Raw genomic sequence first — 23,836 nt, 5'->3', positions numbered from 1 at the left:
CTTTAAAAATACGTACCAAAAGTATATAGAGTCTTCTTTTTCTATTACTATGTATATAAGAGGCTAGCCAGAATCCTGGCAAAAGCAAAACACCTGCCGGTAGACTAAAATAAGGTATATCGACTCTTATATCAAATAAGTATCGATAATGTTTTGTTTTTATTACTATAGACCATACTGAGATACCAATTAAGATTAGACTAGAGGTCTGAAATGAAATAAAATAAAATTAGAGCACATCTATACCTATACATACATATATATATATATATATATATATATATATATATATATATAATATATTGAAATGATATAGAATATAGGAGAAAGAAAAATAGTGATTAAAAATAATTTATAAGTTATACACTAGATAATGTTATATATAAAAAGTATTTGGTTATTTTAATAAGTTATATACTATAAAAATTATTTATATGAGGCTATTCTTAAGAAATTAGCATATAATAAGTGTAAAAAGTTTTTTTTTTATAATTATAATATTGTAAATATATTTAAGTGAGCCATGTGCATAGGCAACCACATATACTTTGAAAATGACATTCAAGTGATGGTTGCGAATATAAAGTGGGGTTATTTGTTAATTTAAAATGTTTAGTTTATATATAGTTACGGATTTGAAATAGTGTAGTTTATTAATTTAGGTTGTTTAAATTACATATAAGTTTATATTCTGATCTGAAAAGCCTAAATGTCAATAAAATTCTAGATAGAAAAGTAAAGAATTCTCTAGAATAAAGAATTTAACCTTTGTTTACGGTAGAACCTTCGCGAATATGGTTATGTCTGTGGATCAAAGATATACTTTTTCGAGAACATTCATATATAGAACAATTAGAATATGATTTCTTGCCAGATGATTCTGGAACAATGAAAAGATATAAATACTCGGTGATTTGGATTCAGGGGGCTAGTCAGTCAGTAAGCAGTCAGTATATAGTTAGTCAGAGGAGACACACAATTAGTAAGCGGACAGTTACTATGAAGTCAGTATAAAGATGGTCAGACAATTAGTTATTAAGAAGGCAGACACAGTTAGTTACAGTTAGTGAAGTCAGTTGTTCAGTAAGTTCAAGATTAATCAGTCAGAATTAGGAAGAAAGTATAAAGTATGCAATAATCAGTGATTTAGTATTAAAATTTGATAGTATTCGAAAGTATATTAAAAGATAATATGATTGAAGATTGAAAATTATGTTATGTATAAATGGTGATTGGATAATGGAGGAAAGTATTAATTGAAAATTAAAATTATATACTATATTTTATGATTGGATATTGGTGTATTAAAAAGAAGAATAAATGTAAATGCTATTAAGAAGAAAAATAATTTAAATTGGTGGAAGCTGATAATTGGAAAAAGTAATTTCACAAAAACAAGGATAACCGAAGCTGAGAAAGAAAAGACATTGAGTGGTGATTAAAATCTTTATTTTGGAGAACAGTTTCATTTAGGCATTCAGTGACAGAAAGGTACAAAATTTTGTTAATATAATTTAGTTAGTGTCATAACAATTTTAATTTTAAAGATAGTTTGTTTAAAATTTATATTGTCTATATAATTTAATTAGTTTCATAAGAATTTCAATTTAAAGATAGTTTATTTTAAATTTACATTGGCTATGTTAAATATATATGTGTGTTTCATAATAGATATAATAAAGATAATTTAAAAAAGTGCTTACAAACTAATTCTTTGAGAACCGCGATAAAAACCCTATATATATATATATATATATATATATATATATATATATATATATATATATATATATATATATATTATTAAAAAACACTCATTGCTCATTAAAACATCATTCACAAATAATACATCATAACAATATATATATATATATATATATATATATATATATATATATATATATATATATATATATATATCTATATATATATATATATATATATATATATATATATATATATATATATATTAAATTAGATATACACACTATAAATGACAACACTGTGCGCCGTCGACTGTCCACGAACCTCCGTTGCCCCGTCATCAATAATTTGTCATTATACAATAGTTGTTTAAGGCAATAAGGGCGTAAATTTTTAATTTATTTTTGTTAACAACATGTCTGTTTATACTCCCGCAGAAAAGGTTCAAATAATATAATGGTTTTATGGTGGTAATTCTGGACAACAGTGTGTAGATTTATTTTCTGTGTTTTTTGAGGGGAGGCCAATTCCTTACGTACGATCAGTTGATAATATTGTTAAAAATTTTGAGAGTTTGACCAGAAGAAATTGAGGAAAGAGAATACCGGGATACTTAAATTTGTGCAACAATCGAGTTAGATTAAACACTTTCAAGTAGAAGCGTTGCTAGAGAGTTAGATGTTAGCAATGTTACTGTAACGAAAGTATGGAAAAAACACGGTTATAAGAATTTTAAATATTCGAAAACGCCGCAGCTTTATCCAGACGACTACTCCGAAGAATGGAGTTTTGTGAAACTCTAATAACGAAGGCTAATGATGAACCCAATTTTATTAAAAACATTTTATTTTAGTTTCCTAAGTAGGGAGATACAATCCTTCCATTACGAGGTATTGGGCTCGGGAAAACCATCACAGAAGTGTTGTTTACCGAACTCAACGTCCTCAAGTTAACGTCCGGACTGGCATTTTAGGAGACCACATAATAGGTCCATTTTTTTATTGAGGGCCACTTGAATAGTAGAGTATACCTCGATTTGTTACAGAATCATGTTCTTCCCGCTATTCTCAGTCTTCCTGATGTAAATCTGGTGAATGTTTGGTTCCATCAAGAAGGCTGTTCAGTTCACAGCGCTCGAATAATTAGGGAGTACTTAAACAATACTTTCCCGAATCGAGTTATTAGTGGAACAGGCGATATTAAGTGGCCTGCGCGATCTCCAGATTTTACATCCATGGACTTCTTTTTTTTTGGGGACATTTAAAAAGCATCATTTACGATCATCCTGAGGCTAGAGCCCAAAATTTGGATGAATTAAAAAACCGAATAAAAGAAGTCTCCAATTCTGTTTCAGCAGAAAATTTCCGCATAAGTTTTTATGACATTGGGATGCTGTTCAGCCGTAGAAGGCCAAATATTTGAATCATTTATGTAGGGCATAAAGAATTATTTCTTATTTTAAAAGGAATTATTTTTTAATGACCTTATAATGGTCAGTGTATTTTTATCGAGTTTATGTTATAAGAAATGAACCGGGTATACGTAAGAAAAACAAAAATCGACGGACGTAGATGCATATCCCTTGTGGTGTTAAGTGTTACTAAATGGTTTTTCATTTTCTCGTTTTCTGTCTAGGAGTTTAAAGCTAAGGTGCCAGAGGGGATCGGAGAATTACAATTACCTCGTACGATGCAATGTTGCCAATTTTAGCGCTTTATCTAGTTTGCAATATCTAATCCAAAACTTAACGTACTGTATATATGCATATTATAGGTTTGTTCCAACACGCAATTTTTGTACGGTCCGAAAACCGTCACGAAACTACTTGTACCGTTTTTAATGCGCATGTTCATCATTTGTATCGTCTGATGACGGTAATTTGTAAACTGATGTTGGAACGATTTTCTGACAACTGAAATAATTTGGTGACAATTTATTTTTTTTATTTTATTTATTTAATTATTAATCAGTAGTTTGCACAAATTTAAAATAAAGACCAATCTACCTAAATAATTCTGGTTTTTCACCCTAGGTTCGGCTAATAACTCCAAATCATCCTCACTACTATAATAATCAGAAAAATCACTAATTCCTTCATCGTCAGTCTTATTTATAAAGTTATAAATAACGAGAAACAAATTATACATAAATAAATAATAAGTCTATCATAAGCATGTGATAAAATCGTTAACCTAACTTCTTTTTTCTGAACAAATTTAAAGAAGTAGAATAAAATCCTAGTGCGCAAGTCATCCCAACCAGTACATGCATTTGCCAGATTACTGAAATTATCGTCACGAAACCGTCACTGGGTGATCATAATTTTTGTTGGAACGGTCGGAAGGACGATGAGATAAACGATCATATTTTTGTTGGAACGTATTTTGTTTAGTGCGCAGGAGCGTAACCGTTACGTGACGGTTTTTTGTTGTGTTGGAACAAACCTTATGTATACTGCCCCGCAAAATTGCAAACGGACACCGGACACGTGAAATTTCAAAGTGTTCTTTAAATTGTGTTGAATTTCTCGGTATAATAATTAAATACAGTTATCAAAATAAGCTGCCTTTATCCATTCTTCTTTTAACGTTAAAAATTGTCATTTTTCTGTGGTTGAAAGGAAAGTTTTTGTTCAGGTGCTTTCTATAAATTGAATATTTACTTATAAAATAATTCTTGTTAAATTGATTGTGTTCCTTTTTGGTGCATTTTTGATTATTTCGGAAAAGAAAATTAAAAAGAAATATTTCCGTGTTTTTAATAACAAAGAATAATTACAATGAGGCCAGATCAAGCTGTTACTCGCATAATGCTGGGCGTTCTATTCCGCGAAGTACAATTTCCGATGCCTTATAAACATTACTTGAAACTGATTTTTACTCAAGAAGACCAGAACAGAAGACAACACAAGGGCAACATTCATGGTACCATAGTTTCACCTGACACCGTACGCAGAAGATTAAGCGAACAAAATTTATTATCTTATGTACCTGCTGTAGGTACTTTATTGGACGCATCTCTTCGAAGACAACGCTTGGAATTCTTTAGAGGTCATACAGAATGGGCTATGGAAGATTGGAGAACAGCTTTGTTTACAGAAAAATCTTATTTTACGAGATTATCACCTGGTTGTCACCAAAGAGTGTGAAGAAGGCCTGGAGAACGCTAGACTCAATGTTAATATGGGGCGGCATTTCTTTGAAAGCACATACAGATCTTGTTATGTTAGGGGGAGGTGACCTTAATGCTGATAGGTATACTAAGGAATATCTGAAAGAACATTATGGTACCTTATATGCATTTATAGAAGGGAAAATAGAAGGCAGACGCGGCCCGGGTAGACGACAAATGACCTGGCTGCGCAACATCAAAGATTGGACAGGATTAGACTTTCAAAGTTTAATAAGAAAAGCCCAAAATAGGGCAGATTTTGTAGAGGTCATCGCCAACCTTCGCTAAGAAGACGGCACCTAAAGAAGAAGAATATGCATTTTGTAGGTGAAAATTTTCTTCTAGTGCAGGATAATGCTCGGCCATACATAGCCACGGTAACAACGGAGTACTTTACAGAGGTATTAGGGTACCATCCCGGTCTCTTGGAAATTCAGACCTTAACCCCCATAGAGCATTTGTGGGACAATTTGGGAAGAACTGTTAGGAAAATTATAGGTTTGAAACTTTGGTGGCGTTAGAATAAGCGCTGGTAAATGGATTTTGCCGCAAAAGATTGCTGCTTTGATCCAGTCTATGACAGAAGGGATGAGAGCTGTTATTCGAGTTCAAGTAAAAATTACTCGATTTTAATATCCATATTTTAGTCTCCATAAACTTCGTGTCCAATTAATTTTGAAGGGGAAGTATGTATTGTTCGATAACTATCTTATGGCGAAACGTAGAGATGATGTAAACTCTTTCCTAGGAATTTTCTTTATCATTCTATAAAATAATTTTTTAATACTTTTTAATAGTTTAATTTGGAACGAATGTAAAGTTTGTAAATATAATAATCTAATGTTATTGTCTTTAATAAAGATGTATAAACAGAGATTATTTATTAATCCACAATTCATAATTAATCCATAATGCAGGTATAATGAATATAACAATGAATGTCGCATATCTTACATTTTATAGATATAGATAACATTAGAGCATACTTGTTTGAACCGAAATTACAAAACACCGATGATTTTAAATCGTTCTAATTATTTTAGTACTACATTAAAAGTAAGCATATAGTCCAGGATATGACGGTAAAAATAGTAGAAAACCCATGGATTTGATTGAAATTTTGAAAGTAGGTAGAAAATTGCTTAAAGATCAAAATCTACCCTACGGCAATATGTACTTTTCCTCTGGGGGTGGTTACCACCCCAACTAGGGGACGGAAAAAGTTTGGAAACAAATAACAAATCATGGTAATCGCTAGAATAGTGAATGTTTTTCAGGGTTTTTTCTCAAAGTCAATATTTTTTGAGTTATTCGTGACTGAAAGTTCACAAATTACACGTCAAAAAGCATCTTAAACGGCTTTTCGCGAATAAGTCCAAAAATTTAGGTTTTCAAGAAAAATTCAAGAAACCTGTTTGGATATAAAATGAAGTTTATACAATAAACAGACTTGTTTTTTATTATTACCGTAAACTTAATATTATCAAAGTTATGGTTGTTAGAAAGTAGACTTTTACTCATCGTATACAAAAATCCAAACATATGATATTGAATAAGCGAAAAACGGTAAGTTTTTCATAGAAACTTTTTTAAAGATCTTAAAAAACTTTTAAAATGACAGTAATAAAAGTGATTTTCATAAATATTAAGGTAAGTTATATCTACTGAATTAATTATTTTTTCCGTCGACCGTGCATTTATGATCAATTTTAACACCCTCAAAATCATTGATTAATGGCCCCTATTAATGAATGATTTTCTATTAATGAACGATTTCATTATAGGCAACACAACATACATTGCTTGCATAAATTAATTAAACGCTCTGTGATTGACAGTGACCTGTGGTGTAGGCAACCAAACATATACCTATTTATATTCCCACTAAAAAATTTAAAATGAAGTAGCCGCTGTTAGTACTATCTGTCATTGTATGTCATTATTTACTTTATTGTTTAAAATTCTGTGTATTTGAAAAATCAAAAGATGGATATTGACGAAGAGTTTAATTACACTCCACTAGAAGTGGCAGAAACTGCAAATGGAATATCTTTAAGTTTACTGCATGAAAAAATTGTTGTTTATCGTTAAGTAAATAAAAATTTAAACTAAGACATCTTTATTTCTGAAAAGTACAGTCGACGGAAAAGTTTTGTAACGAACTCGTGAATTAAAATGGCGATTAACAATCTCGAACATTAACGCGCTCGCGTTAAAATATCTCAATTGTTAATCGCCCTTATTAATACACTTGTTGGTTAAATAACTATTAATAAACGCACTGTATATATTATATTTTACAAAAATTAAAAAATTAACGAACTGGAGAGAACAAACAAGGTAATTTCCATGAATAGCGAGTATTATTTTAATTTATTGCAAAACCTTAGCGACAAAATAAAATAGAGAAAGCCTCATTTGATAAAGAAGAAAGTACTTTTAATAAAAACTCATATACAGTAAGGTATGTGCAGTTTGTATTTCATCAAAAAAAATTATTATTAACTATTATAATTAAATATTAACTTTAAATATTAACTATTCACATCCAGATGTCAGTAAAGTGAGCCTCTGCAATTCGGGGATTCCCTTGTTACATAATGTCCCTGTTACATCATTGCGAGTTTCGCATTAAAAGGTATAACCTGTTAGTATTTTAAAATAATTTTTCTCTTAGCGGTGCTTCGTTTTATAATAAGTTGTTTAAAATTTTCCTGATTCCAAGTTGCAGTATAATAAGCAACACGGTTTTCGAATTGAAACGTTTTAAGTGAGTATCTTAAAGTTTTATTTTTCATTGGAAGAGGTTTTTGCCATCTCAATATCGCAGGTCTAATTTTTTTTATTTCTTTTTTTAAGATATTATTTGGCCCAATGGAGAAAAAAAAACATCAAAGACATACAATTTCGTTGGAAACGAAAATTGCAATTTTAGACCGTTTAGGAAAAGGAGAAGGATCTACGGCAATTACAACATTTTAATTAAGGCGAATCAATTGTAAGAGCAATTAAGAAGAATGAAGTTGAAGAAATCTATAATTTCTGGTACAGCATTAAGCGCCAATGGCATAAACATAAACGGAGAAAGCTTAGCCATCTAAGGTTTGCAGATGATATTGTACTAATAGCTGATAGGATAGATGAGGCCAAAGAACTTTTAAATCAGCTCTACCTTTCCTCGCTAGAAGGGGGATTGAATATAAATATATCTAAAACCCAGATGATGACAAATCTTGTAGTCAGCGAAGATATATGCGTAGGAACAAGATCCATAGACCAGGTAATGGAATATAAATACCTAGGTCATGAGATTCGCATAGGAAAAGATAACCAAACCGTTGAGCTTCTCCGTCGTATAAGACTGACTTGGGCAGCCTTCGGCAAGCTGAACCATATTTTCAAATCGTCTGATATACCAATATGCCTTAAAAGAAAAACGTTTAATCAGTGTGTTTTGTAAGTGTTAACTTACGGTGCCGAAACGTTGACCATGACAAGGAGAACAGTTCAAAAGATCCGTGTGTGTCAAAGGGCGATGGAGCGTGCTATGTTAGGGGTTTCACTACGAGACAAGATCCCAAATCGCCAGCTACGACAAAGAACAGGAGTGGCTGATGCAGTAGAGAGAGTAGCAACACTAAAATGGAACTGGGCAGGTCACGTGGCTCGAATGACAGACAATAGATGGACAAAGCGGATACTGGAATGGAGACCAAGAGATGATGCCTACCGAAGTAGAGGTCGTCCACCAACACGTTGGACTGACGATCTAAAACGTTGTCATAGGAATTGGATGCAAGAGGCACAAGATCGAAATAGATGGAAAATTATGAGGGAGATCTATGTCCAGCAGTGGATAAGCGAAGATTGAATGATGATTAAGCGCCAAATTTTCATCTCACTCAAGGGATGTATTATTAGAAAAAACAGAAAGAGCCATCGCAATCTGGATTGAGGAACTAATTTAAAGAAGAGGCAGTGTAAAAGGATGCGGTACAGTCATGTAAGACGAATGGATGAGAATAGACTCCCAAAAATTGCCCTAGAAAACAACCCGCCCGGCTCAAGACCTCCCGGAAGACCACCTAAAAGTTGGAGGAATAGTTGGCAATCTACCTCCTAGGAAATTAACCAGAGGCAGCTTCAGAATTAAACAGATCAAAAAATCTCCAAGAAGTAGAAGAAGAAGAAGTTTTGGTTTTATGTACTTTTAGAAGGCTGCGGAATGTATCCCTACTTTTTTAAGGCAAGTAATGACTTTTTTATGCGATTTTTTTATATGAGCTTTTCTGTGGAACGTATCCACCGCATAACACGAGACCTTACTGTACTAGCTTTTGAATTTTTCACTCTATTCCTCATATTTGATAGAACGGTAAGATCAATATTCCAGAAGGCATTGCTCATTTATAGTTAAGTGTGTTAAGCGAGCTGAAGACTATATTGAAAAATAACTCTATTTTGTCGAAAAAACCTTAAGTTTTATTAGGTAGACTACTTAGTTATCGAACAATCTTTATATATCATGTTTCTATATTATTTACTAGAATTTCTATGATTATTCCTTACTTACTAACATAAGAAGACGTAAAAAACACATCAGAAAACAGACTTCTCCGGCGTGTCTGCCTTTTTCTTTCGGGGAGATCACCTTGGGTATTTTTTTCCTCATTTTGTTTTGCCATGGAAAGTCCCAGGACTCCCTCGAAGTACTGGGTTGCATCATATCTAAAAATTGTTTAGAATTACATTTTGAAAAAGATGTTTCACGAACGAACGCCGTCATTATACTGTCAATAGTGTGTCAATAGTTTATTTACGCAGAAACAATTTTTTAAGGTGCATTATAAAGTTTAAACAATATAATAAATTTAATGTTATCAGTTTTCTAATAATATTAAATGACGACTACATGGTAATATTTTACAAAACAGTCCTAAAACTCTCGCTGGGTCCCAAATAGGCTCTTGCAAAAAGAACAAATTTTGTTTAGGGTATCGTGTTAGATAAACTGAAAGTCTAAACCAAAAGACTGAAGCTAGGAAATTTTAAAAGTGCGATAAAGGAAGTGAATCACTGGTTTCAAACATGAAAAAACGCCTGTAAATACACAGAGAGAGAAGAATTCTTGTGAAGGAAAATGAGGCAATTGTAACATTTGGAGACTGCCGAATAATTCGAGACAAACTTCAGACCAGAGGACAGTTATTGTAACAGAACCGCAGATTGAGCGGCCAGGTTTGGAAGAGGTAGAAAAAACACTCACGCCGTTGAGAAACGGTAACGCTTCTGGAGAAGATCAACTCGTGGTCAAGGTTTGGTTGCGGCTCTTAATAAGCTGTGCGACACTAAGATAATAAAGATATATTTTTCCAATACATAAGGAAGTTGATAAATTAACTACAATTCGTATATCTAAAGACTTCTCAAAGCTTTATACAGAGGAAGAACAAACGACGCTACGAACAAACCGTAAACATCAGAAATTACCACAAATGAACAACTTAATGTAAATATACAGGAGTTCGTAAAATACTTAAACAGCTGACGAATAGAAAACCAGCAGGTAAAGACGGGATACCAAACGAATAACTGAAATATTGTGACCGTGAAAGCAGTGATAGAACAATTACCAACATTAATTAATACAATTTTAAAACAACAAAATACTATTCAAATTTTACTATTCAAAAAATGAGATAAAAACAGCCAGAAAGCTACAGAGGTATAAACTTTTTATATACCACCCTAAAACTAAAATTTTACAAGAACTAATGAATCAGAGACTAAGTTTAGCAGATAGAAAAAAGGTTTTTGTTCCGGAAGATCGTGTACATATGCAATATTCGTCATAAAACAAATTACTGAGAAATCATTAAAGTATAATAGACCAGCATTTCTGTGCTTGATTGACTTAAAGAAAGCATTTGACAGAGTAAGACTCAAAGATGTTATCCATCTTCCATATAATAGAGAAGTTTTCCTAAATATCATAAAAGCTATTGAAAACATCTACCAAAACAACAAAATGGAACTCAGAATAGGTGGACAACTTACAAAACCTATAGAAATAGGCAGCGGAATAAAACAGGACTTATTAAGCCTTAAATTGAATGATGGATGAAATTATCAAAAGCGTTATTAAAGGAATAGGATACAGAATGGGAGACAAAGAAATAAAAATACTCTGTTACGCAAACGACGCAATATTCATAGCCCAAGATGAATATAGTCTGCAAAGACTGGTCCACAGATTTTCCAAAAGAGGAAACGAATTTAATATGACAATCTCATCTTAGAAAACTAAAACAATAGTAATTAGCAAAGAACCAACCAGATATAGAAATTGATGGCATCAGTAAGTACAAGTAATGGAAATAAAATACCTTGAAATTACACTGTCCAGCTATGAAGACCTGGACAAAGAAGTGAGAGATTAAGTACAAGAAGCAAATAGACTGGCAGGATGCCTTTATAACATTATATGGTGAAAGAGACACATTAAGACTGAGATGAAGTTAAGAATTTAAAGCCAGTGGAAGACCAATAAGACTCAGAAACAAGATCTGACACAGCCACAACACAAAGGATACTGAAAATGGCAGAGATGAGAGTACTGAGAAAAATTACAGGAAATGCGTTGAGAGCTCAAAAGAGAAGTGAACACATTAGAAGAAAATTTAACGTACAGTGTATAAATGAATGGGCACTAAATAGAAAAAAAGAATGAAATAACCACATAAGCAGAATATGGGAGACCTGTGTCGTCAAAATAGCAAGAGATAAATCACCAATCGGCAGAAGTATCGGAGGACCATGTAAAAAAAAAGAAGTGCTAACCTTCTATAGAGGGGCGTAGGAAATTTCGACACTAAGCAGGTAGCGACTAAAATTTAATGGCAATTTTCGACACCAGCCCCAATTCCCGTTTTTATCTTACAGGTATATTCGACACCAAATAAATATAGCTGCGACATAAATAAAATACCATAATTAATTATTTTATTTATTTTAATAAAAGTAATGTGCATTTTATTTCTTTATAACTGTAATAATATCTAAATATAATACAACTAGTACCTAATTTTTGTACATTTTACCGTTAATATACTTGTATACAATGATTTATTTGCTATTAGAGGAATGATAAGATACAGCTTTTATAAAATCTAACCTACGTATTTGTTGGGATCGTAGTTTATCCATCATTTTCTCCAAAAATGCCAATTTAGCCTTAACAGTAGTATCTTTGATTTTTGCTGGTATATATAAACTATTTATTTTGACATAAGTGTCTACTTGAAATTGTTTTAATTTTTCAATAAAAATAAAAATAGAAGGATGTGTTGAATAAAAAGAAGAATTAAATCTCGAATGAAAGGATTCACAGGCATTTGTGGTCCTCGCAATAGACGGATTCTGATTAGACCATATGTGTGGTGGAAATAGAGCGCTATCGAAAATGTAATTTTCCAGTAAATAATCTGCATATATATCAAGTGTTGCGTTTATAGGTTTATATGACATTAAATCATAAAGAAAGCATTCTTCAACTTCTGCTGGATTTAAATAAGTTAAACCAAACGTATGCCTTAACCATTTTCCAATTTCTGAATTTGTATCCTTATATTCTTGTACCAAACCCAAAGATTGAATTTTTTTAAACCAGTTTTGGTGTAAGGTAAAACGGCATCCACTAATTTTTGCATTGGGCCACATATACAATAAAGCACAGTGAATTGCTTTTTAAAGTCCACAAATATTTCAGTTGGCTCTAATGATAATTAAAATGTTTCAAAAATCTTAGACCTTAATAAAGAAAATAAATTTTTGTATGTCATTGACAATTTGTCCTTTAACAAACAGTATGCTAAAGAAACATAATGTCCATTTTCCAAGCCATGTATAGTAAATAATTGTAGAAAATATTTGGTACTGTATGAAAATGTACCATCCATATACAAAGTTTTTAATTTACACAACAAACGAATATTTGTCTCGCATGAAAATACAATTAAAATTAATTCAGGATGATTTAAAAACAAAAAACTTTCATTGCGACAGGTTTTAGGAGAATAATTACTAACCGCGTTATGGACTTCTGATATGCTTCTTGGTAACGGACCTGGTAACAGTTTACGACGACAGTTGTAAATGTTCTTTCTTATGCTAGCTATGTCAGGAACCGTCAGCAAATTGGCATCACACTCAGCAACAGCAGTTCTTGTAATTTTGGCAGGCTTTTCCGATATGTCCTCTTGGGCTTTTCTTTTACATGCATTGGTTACCATCTTTACTTCAAGCTTTTTTGGATCGGCTTCATGATTATGTACCAAATCACTTCTTGTGATGGTGAGGTCCTCACAGCCTATTGTAAACACTTTTGCGGAACACTTAGTGTTTCTTTGGATGCAGCGCCAAAATATCTCGCCGCTTTTAAAAAATTTCTGTTTCGAGAACGAATGAAGTCAACGTCAAACAAGAAATAAATTACAACTGAAATAATTTAGTCACAAGTACACAAGTGCCACGCCCCCCGCCGTGACAATAAATATTGGGAAAACCCGCTTGTCCTGCTTGGGTGCAAATGTCCATCGCCGCTAATTACCTACCTACCTGCTTTACGCCGCGGTGTTGAAATTTCCTATAATAAAATTTGACCCTTCGATTACCCCAGGTACAAAGACAATTTGGTGTCGAAAGTTCGCCCGCCGCTATAGAGGTATTACCGCCAATGCACAAGTAGAATTGTTTATAAAGAGGACGAAGAAGAACAAGAAGAAAGTCTTCTCTAACAGATTTTTATGATCTGCTTATAGATTTTGATCGCGTGATAATTTGATTCATATACATATAGCTCAAAAAAAAAAGAAAGAAAAACCAACAGAGGAGAGCAGAAACGCGACTCATTTGAACTCAGGAGCTTGAACACAGAGATCCAAAAGCCAAAAATTTTGTGGCTCACGAATTTTTTCATTATTAATAACCATCTAAGACCGTCACAATTTGTCTTAATTTAGAATATCGCCACACAATACGAGACAAAATTTCTAAAACTCAGTTACCCAGTTAAAATAATTTAAAACAACCCAGGTAAATGTTTTCAATCTTTAAGGTTGATCTTCACCCTCGATTAATTTGTTTCTGATCCTAGAGATGGCTCTACTGCGGCATACTACTGTGGTAATTTTTTTAACTTAATCGTAGATTTCTACTTGATGACTCTGTGATATTTCCAAACCCGAACATAAATTGCAGTTTTCTATCATTATATCAATTGGCTGAGTTGCCAAGTTGTGTAAACAGTAAATATCAAATACCTACACTTTAACTTATATTAGTAGACCAAGTAAGCAGAGATATCTTTAACACCATCTTTATGTATAATACTTTACTGCTCTGCTGTGTCACTCGGAATATAATAATTATCTAAACAATTTTATCGACAAAGAAATTATTGCTGCTATATCTGTGAATATCATATTACCATTAAATTGGTACATCATATTATATTACATTTTTGTTGATAGTTAAAAATTACTATCTCAGTCTTTATGGATTAATACATTTTACTATGTCTTCGTTTTTATCAAATTAGTTCATTTGTTTATTGTTTGTTTGTTCTTCATCAAATTAGGTCATTATTTTTAATGGGACTGATTGTATTTTTATTTTAATTTTGTTTAGGCTTCTTAATACCGTAGTGAAAAGTAATCACATTTTTATCTCGAAAAAGAAAATATAACGATCACATCACAGCTACAGAGGGAAATTAATTACATTTACTTTTAAGTAAAGTGCATACTCAATTTTTAATTGTAATTAATTTGTTCCCAGCTCTGATATCTAATAAAAAGTCTATATTGTACCAAAGTATCGTTATATTATACGCGTTGACAGTACACGCAAAAATTTTAACAACGCATACATTTGCCTTTAGGTACTGAACGTAAGAGAGTATGCAAAATATTCTTCATGAATACCCTAGATATTTCCGAGAAAACCATCAGATCTGTTGTGAAAAAGAACAATAACTGTACTGTCAAAGGCATTCAGGATGAAGATCTTAGAGGAAGACACAATAATCATCACCAGATTAATCCATCTCTACGACGACGTCGGGGTTCATATTAACTCCATTCCGAGAATCGAGAGCCATTATTGTAGATCTCGTTCTAAACGCGAATATATAGAGAGCGGTCTTACCATTGCTGCTTTACACCGAAATTATGTTACTAAATGTGTTTCTGAGGATAAACAATATATTCCACACCAAATGCATGATGACATTTTTGTGATAGACTTTAATATCTCCTGTCAGCCCAAGAAAGACCAGTGTGAAGAATGTACATTCTCTAATAATGCTGACGATAAACCAAGTTTACAAGCGAAACAAAAACCAGATGAAAGAGAAAATTCTTTCAAGATCAGAAAAAGAAAAAGACAAACAAAAAGTTACTGAGATATTTATAGTTGCAGTATATGACTTGCAGGCTGTAATGCCTTGTCCACAGGGCGAGCTCTCTAGTGTTTATTATATTTCGAAAGTAAATGTACTTAATTTTACAATTACCAGTCTGTGGCTCTTTTGTATTGAAGTAGCGATATATAGCGAGTATATTTTAATATACAATGCATACAACACAATACAAAATATACAAAATAAGGGGGTTACACCCCCCTTCCCCAGAGCATATAAAGTAAAAAATATATAAAGAATAGTAGGAAAATGTAACTTGTCTTTCACATACAATACAAAAAATTCAAAACGCTAATTGAATAATTAAATTACCACGTTAAATATGTAGAACATAATAATTATTGTATAAATACACAATAATTAATAATATTTTTCGTTATATTTAGATATAGATACCTAATATTAGGCTTATGACAAAAGTAGACAGGTCGTAGACATTGTGGACTATCACGGGTTGCATGTCTCTGCATGTGCTAGCAGTAGAAAAGACACATTTCACAAAATAGAGCATTTGACAACAGCTATAAAAAAAGAAGAAAGCGAAAGATCAATGGAAAGATGGCAAGAAGAGGAGAACAATAAGGCAGATGTTGCCCAGTGGATCAAGATGCTGATCCCGAGCCTAAGTAGACTGGTTAGATTGTCTGTTTTAGGGCGTATCTTCACATGTTCAGAAAGACAGATACAGATAAATGCCTATACTGCGAATATTCCAACATTGTTACTCACACAATGCTGGAGTATCATAGATGTACAGTGAAGAAAAACAGAATGTATAACGAAATAGGTATAAACCCTGTGACTGTAAGAGAGATAATCGTGAAGATGGCGGGAAGTACGGAGGGATGGAATAGTGTTCACAATTACATCCGAGCAGTCATTAAAAAGAAAGAAGAATAAAGGAAACACCAACCGGGCCAACGACTGGATTACTATTTTAATGGGAATAAGCCGGAATTGAAGGTTAAAATGAGTTTATTGACGTTTGAATCTTTGATCTTTGATCTTGCACTGATAACTTGTTTGTACTCCAACAATTAATGGAAAAAAGAATAGTGGGAATCCACATAGGAAATTACGTAGTGTTCTCCCTAAACTTTGCGGATGACCAAGTCGTTCTAGCTCAAGATTCTTATGATCTAGAATTTATGATGAAGCGTCTATACAGAGAATATGTAAAATGGGAGTTACAAGTCAGCATGAAGAAAACAGGGATTTGTTTCAGGACAGTTGGGAGAAACCGAAATTAAACACCGAATTTATCAAAGACGTAAAATTGTAGGATGTCTGAACTCCTTATGGTGGGATCTCAAGATTTCCTAAAGGAACAAAAAAAGAATAGGGCAAACCATGGTTGAATCAGTTATTTGTTATGGCTTTGAAGTATGGACAATTAATGCAGACCTGAAGAGAAGATTGTTAGCAGTTGAAATGGATTATTTGAGAAGAAGTGCTAGAACATCAAGGCAGGAAAGGAAGACCAACGAATATATAAGAAATAAGATGAATGCTACAGAAACGGTCATTGACAGAATAGAAAGAAGAGGTTCAAAATGGTTTGGACACCTATTGAGAATGCCTGACGAACTTTGGCCCCAAAAACTTCACAAATTGAAGCCCCCTGGAAGAAGAAAAAGAGATAGAACTTGACGCTCATGGAATGAAGGAATTAGAAGAGGGATGGAATCAAAAGGTCTGGAGGAGGAGCATGCCTTAAACCGGCAGGATTGGCGGAAAAGAACGGGAATACGGCGATATTGTATGTATGTATTGTATTTACAAGTTGGATTAATGTCAAACATTAATAAACTTATTTTAACCTTCAATTGTGGCTTATTCCCATTAAAATAGTAATTACTTTAAAATGCCACAAGAAAAGCGCTTTAGAACAATAGATAAGATTTAGATAAGAGAACTGAGTGTCCCAAAAAGTGAGTGTCGTCAGTCTTACAGTGACCTCCCCACCTCTTTCGGAGTACGGTACGTGCCTCCACACTCCTTTCGGAGTACGGTACGTGCGACAGTCAAATGCACACACGTAAGAGAGGGTGGTTTTAGTTGGTAGGCAGGATAATAAATACCTGAATCTTTGGCACTGCTATCTTTAGTACTTTAAATTAAAATAAAACCCAAATTTTAGGGACTCACAATGGAGGTAGCATAAAAAAATTTCAAAACCTAACCCTCAGAAAAATTGTGAGTACGCCACTGGTTATGCAAGGAGCACTATTGTTTATAAATACTAAAATAATTAACTAAAATTGCCTAAATAGTTTTGTAAAACTAAATAGGTTTTTTATAGATATATTACTTATAAAGTGTAAATTTTATAATATCGTACTTTCAAAATAAAAGTTGCAGTATCTACTATTGTGTAACTCTGTAAGTTTCAGCATGACCGGTTCAAAATTCAAACCGATAACATTTATAATAAATTTTGTTATAATCTGCCAAAGTGTTGTACAAAGTAATTGATATGGCAACCCTGTTAGTATGACGTTTAGTTTGAAGCGTTTCGAAGCCGAACGTAATGCTATCTATCGATGATAAATACTACCATTGTTTCAGATGGAGCCATCTCCCTACATTACAATTTGAAGGCGGTAGTTCAAGACATAATTCTTGTTTAACGCGATTTTTCATATGTTTAGGAAAAAATATTTAACGTTTTATTGCAAATATTTTCCACTTTTACAGTTTTATATATGTTGTTATTAAAAAAATTTTCGGTTTCTTACCGGTAACTTTGTTATAAGCCGAAACATATTACTTTTTCCTATTGGGACAAAACTGTAAATTCAAAAATTTTCAAAAAATTCATGAGTATTTCTTATAATTATATCTTGATGCTGTAAAAAAATTAACAGAATCCTATGTTTGGTTTTCCCGCTTTATACTTGGAAAAAAGTAGTTTTTTTGAGTTTTTTCAAAAACGAAAACATGAAGTTTGCTTAAAAGTTGTCAAAATACTTCTAGTTATCACATATACCTTCTCAAATTTTTTCAAATTTTTTGAATTTACAGTTTGTCTTTTGGGGGGTGCACATCAACCTTAAATTTTTATAAACGCAGGTATAAAGATTAATTCCTGAACTGATATCAAACATAATACCCTATTAATACATTCCGAGAAAATTTTTAACCAAACAGGAAGTTCAACAACTTATCACTAATATGCATTTATACGCAATGAATTATAATGACAGTTATATTAATCTTTTGTTCTAGATCTAGAGATACGCATTTTCAAAATTCTCAAGAAATTATATAGTTAAATCAATATTTACAAAACACATAGTAAACTTGGAGTGCAATTAATTTTGTTCATCGATGACTAGCCGATGACTATTTGTTTTTAATACATGTTTGAGATAATAATATATATTTCAAACGAAAATACTTTTATGTGCACCATTGCATAAATTATATAAAATAATTTGATGTAAAATTTGATGATGTATACGCTGTACACTGTACATATAATTTTAATTATATTCCATATTGTTTCTGTCCTTATTAAACTGTAAGTCTACGAATGTGTCAAATAATTCCTCTTCTATGTTCTTCCTATTATCAGTCTGAAGACGAAGGTGATTTTTAATTTGTCTATCTTTCAAATCTGTGTAGTCTCTACAAGTTACTAATATTGAGGTACTTCGTCGCATGTGTAAACAAAAAGAATTACCAAGAGTAATCAAAGAGAGGAAAATGCAATACTTGGGTCACGTGTTGAGAGGCGAAAGATATGAATTACTTCAAGTTATACTGGAAGGAAAAGCACGGGGCAAAAGAAAAGTAGGAAGACGCCAGAACTCGTGGCTGAAAGACCTAAGGAGATGTTTCGACCGCTTATCCGCAGAAACTTTTCGCGCAGCAGTTTCCAAAACTACAATTGCCATTTGGATCGCCAACCTTCGAAAGGAGACGGCGCCATGAGAAGAAGAAGTCTCTACAAGCATTAACATTATCTCTAATATTTTTGTATATATTTTGTAGCGGATTTGTGTAAGTGAGAGGCATTAAATCTAACTATCTCATCCCCTCCAATCAACCGTTACAAGTCTTATAAGTTTGTTGGTGATTGTTACCTCTCAGGACATAAGGTTCCCTTTTTCTAGCTGGGAAATTGTACGTTTCCTTAAAAAATGTAGTTCTTTAACATGAACCTAGTGTCTTATTACTTATGTCAATTATTAATATTATGAAATTTAGGGGCATTTGAACCATGTGGCTAGATTTTCACTGAGGATGATTTGATAGGATCGAAAACGTTCTGAAAATTTGTAAATCCATTTTGGATAATTTTTAAAAATTTTAATAATAAATTTTTTTACCATTTTACAAAAATTTTTACTTCATCGTAAGTTTTTTTAAACTATGGCATACAGCCAACCACTGCGAATTTATCTTTTAAATCTTATAAGTTTCATCGGTATACCCCAAAGTTTAATTCTTCTTTAATGAGTTTTTTAATTTTCTTACTCGGTACGTCTTCTTTTCTTGGTGATCTAACACAATACTTTTTTTATGCAGTTATTAGCGCTCCTGTGACTGCATTATTTACCGTTTTAACGTCCGTCGAAAGAGGATAAGGACACATTTATAGATTGCACAAAATCATTTGTTTTTCTGATTTACTCCATTTTATCATTTCCCTTATTCTTTATTAATCCTGTTCTTTCATTTTTTTAAGTTGAACTTTGCTGTGGCTCTTACTGCTCGATGGTCACTACCAATGCCAAACCAGTGACAGATCTAGATATTTGCCTAAAGGGGGGATTTCCAATGAAACAACAAACACCATAAAAAAGATAAACCCAAACGACATAGGTAACAAATGACAAAGACATAAATAATAGGTTTTCTTTAATTTTGGACCTTGTTGGGAGACAAATTTCCCGATTTTCCCTGCCCGTGTATCTGCAACTGTGCCGTACCTTTATGTGTTGTAATAAAGAAATCCATTTCATTTTTATCTTTCTATTTAGATCGGTCAGAGAGTCAAGCGGTCCAGGCGCTTGGCTCTCGCTTTACTGTCGAATACTTTAGCGGACGATGGTTTAGGTCCTGCTCTGGCCAGAAACACAAAAAGGGTAACGTTGTCATCGAATGCCATAGTCTGTGGACTAGTACGCATTTCGATGCGCATCGCCCCGCCTCGAATTTTCCCATTGGCTCTTTACCTGGAAATCCCTATTTATCGCTCGAACAGCGCATATAAATATTGGCGATTTTCAGGTCAGCCAGGTCAGTCCCTCACGGGCTCTCCGAGAGCTTAGTGCTCTCGGGGCTCTGCTTCCTGTATTTATTTTCCATACTCTGTGGCTGAGAATAGTTTCAACTTAACTTGGTGTTTTTATTTCGACCAAGAAATTGTCATGTAAGAAATATCTTGCCTTTTTCAAGGCAAGACACCGAAGATAAATATTTTCCAAGTCCATAACCCGAAAATGGACTTAAGTAGAGGAGCTCTCGACAGTATATTCGAAGCCCTCTGCAGAGCACCCGGGGATATCAGAAGGTGGTTAGACCCTTATTTGTTCCCCCGAGGTGACAACGTAGTAATTTAAAATTCTAAATGAATTTGCTATTAAAACTAGAATATGCTGGTGTTTGATCAACCTATGGTTCAGCAGTACGGCAAGAGATGAGGGCTTGCAGTTCAGAAGTAGGTATATAAATATTTCCATTTGGGCTTACCCATGTCTATCGTCTACGTAGTTTCTATTGGAAGAAGCTATTCATTAAATACAATTAATAGTTATGAAGAAAATTTAATAAACGACCTTTCTCGTTTCGATCTTCTAAACCGTGATTTTATATTACCGTTTCTGCATCATCAATTTGAGTTCCTACCTTGTCATTGAAGTCTCCTGTAAGAAAAGTAAAATTACATTTGGCTTCCGATACTGATGTTGTCAATTCTTCATAGAAGTATTCGAATTCTTTTATATAACTTTCATTTTATATATATTGTTCAGTGTAATTGTTATGTACCTATATCATTCTCCCTGACAATTGCTTGATATCCAATTTACTTTGTACGTGTATTTATGGATGACTAAGCCAATGCTACCATTTTAAGTTTTACATGTTGCCATTTGTGTAAAGCATGTGGCCTGATTTTAAGACCTAATAAGTCCCGGTCTATATCTCTTAATTCCTCTTTTAAATCTAGGAGTTTATCGTCTAAGTGTAGTGTTCTTACTAGTAGTTTTATTGTTCTGATGTATCTTTAATGTGTGTCATCATCATCATCATTGGCTTTTACAACTCTTCGTGAGTTTTTGCCGCGTTTACTATTGCCTTCCATTGATTCCGATCCTGTGCTATTATTTCCCATGGCCTTACTTCCATCTTCTCCAGGTCTTCCCTGACTGCGTCTTTCCATCTTTTTCTAGGCCTTCCTGTCGATCTTCTACCATCTGGTCTTTCCCAAAACACATTGCTAATCAGTCTGTCGTCATCACTCCGTACCACGTGGCCTGCCCATCTTAATCTATTGGCTTTTATGTATCTTACGATGGTTCCTTTCCCGATGAGAGTCTCTATTTCATTGTTGTATCTGCTCCTCCATTCATTTGTCACGGTGTCCCTGCAAGGACCATATATAATTCGCAGGATTTTGCATTCCCATACTAATAGCTTATTGATTTCTTTCTTTCTCAATGTCCATGTTTCACTTCCATATGTCACTGCTGGTCGTATTATGGTTTTGTACATTTGGATTTTGGCACGCCTTGACAGAAGCTTTGACCTCATTAGATGTTGAATGGCAAAGAATGATTTATTCCCCGCCAGTATTCGTATTTCAACCTCCCGTTCTCCTGTGTTTTCAGTGGTAATTGTTGCTCCTAGGTATTTGAATTCTTTGACCACCTCAAAATTATGATCGTTTTGTGTGGAAGTTTCGATATGTCAGTTTACTGTTCCCTCCAGAAAACTTGGGACCAAGTTTTCCTTCGTGCAAGATTCTGAATGGTTTGTTCTACTTGCCTGTGGTAGTTTAGTTTGAAACCTTGACATCTTATTTCATTTAGAGGGCAATTTAAACACCTCGCCTGCCAAATGGTTTAGTGCATCGCAGGATGGGAATTAATAAAAACTACTGTAGTTTTGCTTCCTTTGTAGGAATGAATAAAATATGAATAATATGAACATGGATTTTCTGGAATTATTGAAATGTGTGCTGCTTTGCGTATTGCATTAATTAGAACAAAATATTTTGCAATAATTTTGTTCTAAAAATCTTCTTCTACTTCCTCCGCTTTTCCCCTTTCAGTTGTCGCTGTTCCTTACGCTACTGCGCCACTTATTTTTGCCTATCGTGTGTTTTTCATTTAAACCTTTCTCTCTTAAATTAATTTATATTTAAATGGGAATAAGCCACATTTAAAGGTTAAAATACGTTTATTGACGTTTCAATTTCCACTTCGGTAATCGTTCTCAAAATACAAACATTAGTAAATTAAACAAATTTTGTTTAATTTACTAATGTTTGTATTTTGAGAACGATTTCCGAAGTGGAAATTGAAACGTCAATAAACGTATTTTAACCTTTAATTGTGGCTTATTCTCATTTAAATATAAATTAATTTAAAATGCCACAAGAAAATAGCTTCAGAACAATACTTTCTCTCTTAAGTCCTCTGCCAAACAGTCCTTCCATCTTCTCGGTTTTCCCCTACCTCTCTTTCACTCAACTCCTAACAGCCCTATCCTTCGTCCCAAATAATTCTCATTTCTACGCCTGAAATGACCAAACTATTGCATTCTTGGTCCGTAAATTTTTTTTTTTGAGACTGTAGTCACCCCGGCTCTTTCTCCAATCAAGTCGTTTCTGATCCTGTCCTTTCTAGTCTTACCCAACATCCACCGTAACATTTTCATTTCAACTACCTCCATCTTCTTGTCCTGAAACCTCTTTACAGGCCACACTTCACTGCCGTACACCAGCGCAAGCCTCACCACACTCTTGTATATCTTTCCTTTCAGCCCTTCTCAAACGACACTTCTTAAAACCAATGATTACAAATATAACAAATCGACAACATAATAACATTTAGAAAAAGGGCCCGAATACTGCCGTTAAGAAAGGACTACAAGAAGTGAAACATTAGTAAATTCCCTGAAGACGGATAGTTTATTTAAACGAAAAGTGCTACGACATTGTTTCCTGTATTAATAGAAAGGGAGAGAGAGGGAGAGATAATTATTAATTTAGGCGTGAGGGTGAAAATAGTTATGTGGAGTAGTTAATTGAGTAAATTGAGTTGTATAAGGGGTGAAAACATACAGATATATGCAGATAATACTGTGTTGCTGGTACAAATGAAATGAGCCAATGAAAAAAGGAAAATACTGGAAACAATAATGGAAAATATAAGATAAGAACAACTAAACTGAAACTGCTATGTTAACCGCAACAGATATGGATATATCAAATGCAGATTTAGGAAAAGAAAGAGAAAAATCACTAGA

At 33.3% G+C, this 23,836-nt stretch overlaps 1 protein-coding gene across 8 annotated transcripts in view; it reads right to left on the bottom strand.

Moving 5' to 3' along the window:
• Positions 1–23,836, bottom strand: part of LOC140445440 (uncharacterized) — a 54,105-nt gene that overhangs the window by 5,329 nt on the left and 24,940 nt on the right. For all 8 annotated transcript variants that reach the window (XM_072537503.1, XM_072537473.1, XM_072537495.1 and 5 more), the window contains 2 exons: positions 9,449–9,603; positions 17–208 (listed from right to left, as the gene is read on the bottom strand). In XM_072537503.1, coding sequence (XP_072393604.1) covers positions 17–208; positions 9,449–9,601 — 345 coding nt within the window. In that variant the 5' untranslated portion in view covers positions 9,602–9,603. The remainder of the gene's footprint in view (positions 1–16; positions 209–9,448; positions 9,604–23,836) is intronic.

The sequence above is a fragment of the Diabrotica undecimpunctata genome, chromosome 1 (assembly GCF_040954645.1).
Source record: "Diabrotica undecimpunctata isolate CICGRU chromosome 1, icDiaUnde3, whole genome shotgun sequence".
Lineage (NCBI taxonomy): Eukaryota > Metazoa > Arthropoda > Insecta > Coleoptera > Chrysomelidae > Diabrotica > Diabrotica undecimpunctata.
Note: the sequence above shows the minus strand (reverse complement) of the source record. Positions and strands in the feature narration are given on the sequence as shown.